General features: G+C 37.4%; 1 protein-coding gene across 1 annotated transcript; it reads right to left on the minus strand.

Annotated features, from left to right (window-relative positions):
* On the minus strand, window positions 1-3502 carry LOC110926245 (succinate--CoA ligase [ADP-forming] subunit alpha-1, mitochondrial). The gene is made up of 7 exons (XM_022170000.2): window positions 3195-3502; window positions 1957-2166; window positions 1662-1832; window positions 1219-1342; window positions 894-955; window positions 545-626; window positions 1-385 (listed from the first exon to the last, which is right to left on the minus strand). The coding sequence occupies exons 1-7, from the start codon at window positions 3429-3431 to the stop codon at window positions 249-251; spliced, it is 1023 nt and encodes a 340-aa protein (XP_022025692.1). The 5' UTR covers window positions 3432-3502; the 3' UTR covers window positions 1-248.
* Window positions 3503-5035: the final 1533 nt, after the last annotated feature.

Consider the following 5035-nt stretch of genomic DNA (forward strand, 5'->3'; position numbering starts at 1 on the left):
TTGTAGAAACAGGCAGAAAAAGTTGGTTCAGTTCAGTTCAACCCAACCTTTGATAGTTTGAATCCCAAATACGTGTAGATTTTTCCAACTTTTAAATTTGCAAAAAAACAATGCCATAACACTTGGCTTTTCATAAAAGAAAGACAAAAGATTGTTTAAAAATTCTCAAGAATCACTTAAACTCGCCTGGGTGGGTAGTGTTTATTGTGAACTGAAAATAGGTTCTTGATACATCACTAGAAGAATCACTACACAAGACCCCTCTGTTTAAACACCTCAAACATTGCAGATCCGATCTTTGCTGGTGATTCCACAACAGTCACGCCAGCTTCCTTTAGGGTCTTGATTTTGTCTTGTGCCGTACCCTTTCCACCTGATACTATGGCTGCAGGTTCAACAAAGAGATAACTTGAGCTAAAAACAACAAAGATTACGCCTCTTTGCACAATTTTGCAACACGAGAATGAGATGATAAGAATCGTAAAAAACAGGGTCAAACATAGTTATATCTTATTATCAAACTGTAATGAAAGTCGAGAAATACCTCCAGCATGACCCATACGTCGACCAGGTGGAGCGGTAAGTCCAGCAATAAAGCCAACAATAGGCTTTTCTGTCCCACTTTCCTGTTTCCATATAGAGAAATTGAAATTATTAACAATATTTTCGTGTTATATAGGGGACCTTTCACCAGCCAAAATCAGCACAATAATAAAAGAATATCTAGCATTTGAAATTGGTATTGATGTATTATTTGCTGAATATCAGCAAGGAGGCCGGGTTTCTTAAAGACGACAAAGGGCTCAAACTACATCATCACAATTAACAAGAGAAGCTTTCACTATAAGATTAAGATCAATTCACTTGATTTATACGAGTGTAGCATATCTGACCTTTATGAGGGCAGCGGCATCTTCTTCTGCAGTACCACCTATCTCACCAATAAGAACAATACCTGAATGGAAAACGCCATTAAGTATCAAAGATTCAAATACGGGATAAAATTATATAAATCGCAATACGACAAGAAAAACTATATAATTACAGAACAGCAGAAGTGCTGAAAAGTGACTGCTTGAGGCACAAGCGCTACTAGAAATTACTTGGGTCAAAGGAAATTAGTGAAATACCGTTTACTTTATGCTCTTAGAAGCAGAGTACAATGCAATGTAATAACAACCACATATCAATAAACTACTATTTTGAAACTTAGGTTACCTTCTGTCTGAGGATCATCAATGAATTTTTTCATACAGTCAACAAAGTTGGTCCCATTGAAAGGATCCCCACCAATGCCTACACAGGTGGATTGGCCTAGGCCGACAACGGTCGTTTGGTATACCTGTCACAAAGTCAGGCATGCCATTCATTAAACTTCATAGGATATATTTTGAACTCAAAATAAGTAACAAACAGTTAAACTAATGTAACATTTAAGAGCATAAGTAGATGAAGTAATAAAGCCACAAACACAAATTCTAGCTCAGCTGCTTACATAACTATTTTACACAAATAAGTAGTAGATGAAACTGCTCAAAAGAGAAGAGCAAACAGCCTTAACACTTTTCAAGCATAAAGGTTTCTCTAGTGCTATCATGGGCCTCATAAGCATAAAAACAATCATAAGTTAATGGAGTAATAACAACTCAAAAATATCTCACCGCTTCATATGTTAGCGTGCCGGACCGAGATACAATACCAATGCGTCCTGGTTTGTGAATGTAACCAGGCATAATACCGATCTTGCATTCTCCAGGCTTAATGATACCAGGGCAGTTGGGACCAATTAACCGAGTTTTTGACTGCTGAAGAAGAGCAGCCTTTACCTTAACCTGTAGCATAAGTTATAAAGATAAAAACAGTTAATATATTTCTTTTACTGAAAGCACAAAATATGAACATAATCCTATCAAACAGTACTTAAAAGATATATTAGATATGAGAAACGCAGGTTACCATATCATGTTGTGGTATTCCTTCTGTAATACAAACGATTAAATCCAGTTCAGCCTCCAATGCCTCCATGATTGCTGCTGCAGCAAATGGTGGAGGTACGTAAATTACAGATGCATTAGCCTTGGTTTCAGCTTTTGCATCTGCAACCGTGTTGAAAACAGGCAGCCCCAAATGCTCTGTCCCACCCTTCTTTGGGGTAACACCCCCGACCTATAAAGTAACAAAATTCAAAAGAATGTAGTTTAGTCCATCCAAACCCCATATCAAGAAAATGCTACTAGCATACAACAAATACAACCTATCAGATAAAAAAACTATATGCAAGAAATAAAACCAACCAATAATCAACCATGATAGGGGACACTTGTAAGTTGTAATATCAACTGGAAACGTAGAGATACCTATCCGGTAATACAGGTTGGTGCATCATAACTTTCTAAACACTACAAGTTGCAGTGAACTGCAGAGTATCACCTTAAAATTCTGTTGTCAAGGTTCACCCAGACGAGCGCCTAGGCCCACTTTTCAGGCCCAGCGCAGACTTCTTGCTTTACTTCAAAAGCCCCTCTTTCAGGCCCTGGGGGCGCATTTTTTAAGCCAAGTTCCGGCAAAATTCCGGCCAAAAATCGTCTGAACAGATCGAAAACAATTATACCAACCCTAAACTAGCCCCAAAGAAACCTAAAGATGTCTAAAACCCGTAAAAAACTGTAGCTTTATACTAAATGCCTCGCCTAAAAAGCCCTCTCTTTTTAACCACCTTGCACTAAGGCCCAAGGCTCCCCTTTGCGCCATTATTGCTCCTTCGACAAATATGCCTCAAAAAGCACACGATCATAGAAAATTGATTACGGCCTTAGAAAACTAACTACAATACACCTCCATAATTCCTGAATGATCATAGTAAATAAACATTGGTTACCGGATCATACTTCTCCTGTTCAAGATCAAGTGCTACAAATTTTGTCTACAAACCTAAAATAAATGCAACATTTTATACAAAATACAGATGAAATAACTTGTTCCACAAGTTTTCTCGATTTTAACCGTTTTGCTAGGGTTATTACTTATTAGTCCAACATTCTTACTAACAGCCAAATTAAAACAACCATTTAACAAATCACCAAATAATATAAACCCTAGATCCGAACAAACACACGAAACAAAATCAAAAGCGTCAACGTAAGGTAATTCGTAAATCAAATCAGGTAAAAACAGTGAGGGGAATATAGGTTTACCATCTTAGTGCCGTATTCAATGGCTTGTTCGGTGTGAAAGGTGCCATTTTTTCCAGTGATTCCTTGACAGATGACGCGTGTGTTCTTGTCGACGAAGACGGCCGGTGGCGGAGGAGTTGTGGCGAAGGAACGCGACTGAGAGATCGGACTCGAAGACGATGATGATGATACAGAGGATGTGCGAGATGTGAGTTTTGAAGAGAGATTAGCGATGAATCTGGTTGCTTGACGAGACATCTTGGCTGCAGCTGCTTTGAACCTCTGTCTGGCGAAGACCTTATGGGAAGAGACGACAATTATTTGCTGCAAAAAGGCCAAGGGCACTATTATGAAGTCGGGTCGGGTCGGGTCGGGTTGGTGTTTGACTGTATTGTTTTTATTTAATGGGCCTCTAATTTATCACGTTCAAATTCATCATTTTATTTTAAGAGTAAACTCCGATTTTATCCCATGGGTTTTAGGCCACTTGACATTCTGACCCTCCTAACGAAATAATTGCAATTTTACCCCCCCCTCAACGTTGATGTTATGTCGCAAGTTTACCCCCGGTGTCAATTTTGTTAACTGATTTGTTAGCTTTAATTTGAAATGACTATTTTACCCTTTAATTTTACCCCCCCCCCAACATTTTTTTTTATGTCGCACAATTACCCCCCACTGGTAAATTACTAGATTGTCCTTGTATATTACCTCCTATACTTTGTGTTTAGAAACAATATTACCCCCTGCAACTTCCAAAACCCTTCCCGCCAAAATCAGAAACCTATAAGTATACTCAAAATCAAACATGTTCTATGTTTCTATACTCAAAAATTAGAAACCTATAAGTATACTCAAAATCAAACTTGTTCTATGTTTCTATACTCAAACCTGTTTCTGATTCAATGTTGGAAATATCAATTGCATTACATTATACTCATCTATCTATAACCTGCTGTTATTGGAAATGGGATCATGGGTACTGAATCAGAAACAGAATACAAGTATGCAACTTAGATGAGTAGCTAAACAACATGAGTAACAACATAACTGAATCAAGTTCCAACATGGGTACTGAATCAGAAACATAATATAAGTATGCAACTTAGATGAGTATAATGGACATGAATACAAGTTTCTGATTGTGAGTAACAACATGAGTAGCTGACTTAGATGCTAGCTAAACAAGTTCCAGGTATAACCACCTATAACTACCAACTTTCATGTATTCAAACCTGTTCAACACTTGTATTCAAACTTGTATTCAAACCTGTTCATGTATTACCAACCTATAACTACCAACTATGGTCAAAATAAGTTTACAATTATACCCCTCAGTCCAAACATTAGCTGTTCTATGGTCAAAATAAGTTTGGCTGATCAAAATCAAAATCAGAAACATTACAAGATCAGAAGCATTCAGAACATGTTTGGCTGATCAAGCATACCTGCTAACTCACAATCAAGCATACCTGTTCTATGGTCAAAATAAGTTTACAATTATACCCCCTCAGTCCAAACATTAGCTGCTGCACTTAGTGGAGGTTCAAACATTAGCTGTAAACATACCTGGTGCAAAGCACATATGTAATGCTCCGTTTTTTTTACTTTCGTTAATTAGAAACGTGTCTTGTATTTCTATTTTTGGAAGTTTGTTTCTTTTGTATTTTCGTATTCGCTTCAAACCATTGTAAATCCGAGACTTCGATCGTAATGAAATTCTACTATTTTTACATGCTTATACGTGTTGCAATACTCGGGTTATACGTTACCAATCTCAAATACATACGTGCAACCTATACTCGACATACTGGTACTCATAACTTATACATGCTTGTTAACTATTAAATACGTGATTAAAT

The sequence above is a fragment of the Helianthus annuus genome, chromosome 17 (genome assembly GCF_002127325.2).
Source record: "Helianthus annuus cultivar XRQ/B chromosome 17, HanXRQr2.0-SUNRISE, whole genome shotgun sequence".
In the NCBI taxonomy this organism is placed as follows: domain Eukaryota; kingdom Viridiplantae; phylum Streptophyta; class Magnoliopsida; order Asterales; family Asteraceae; genus Helianthus; species Helianthus annuus.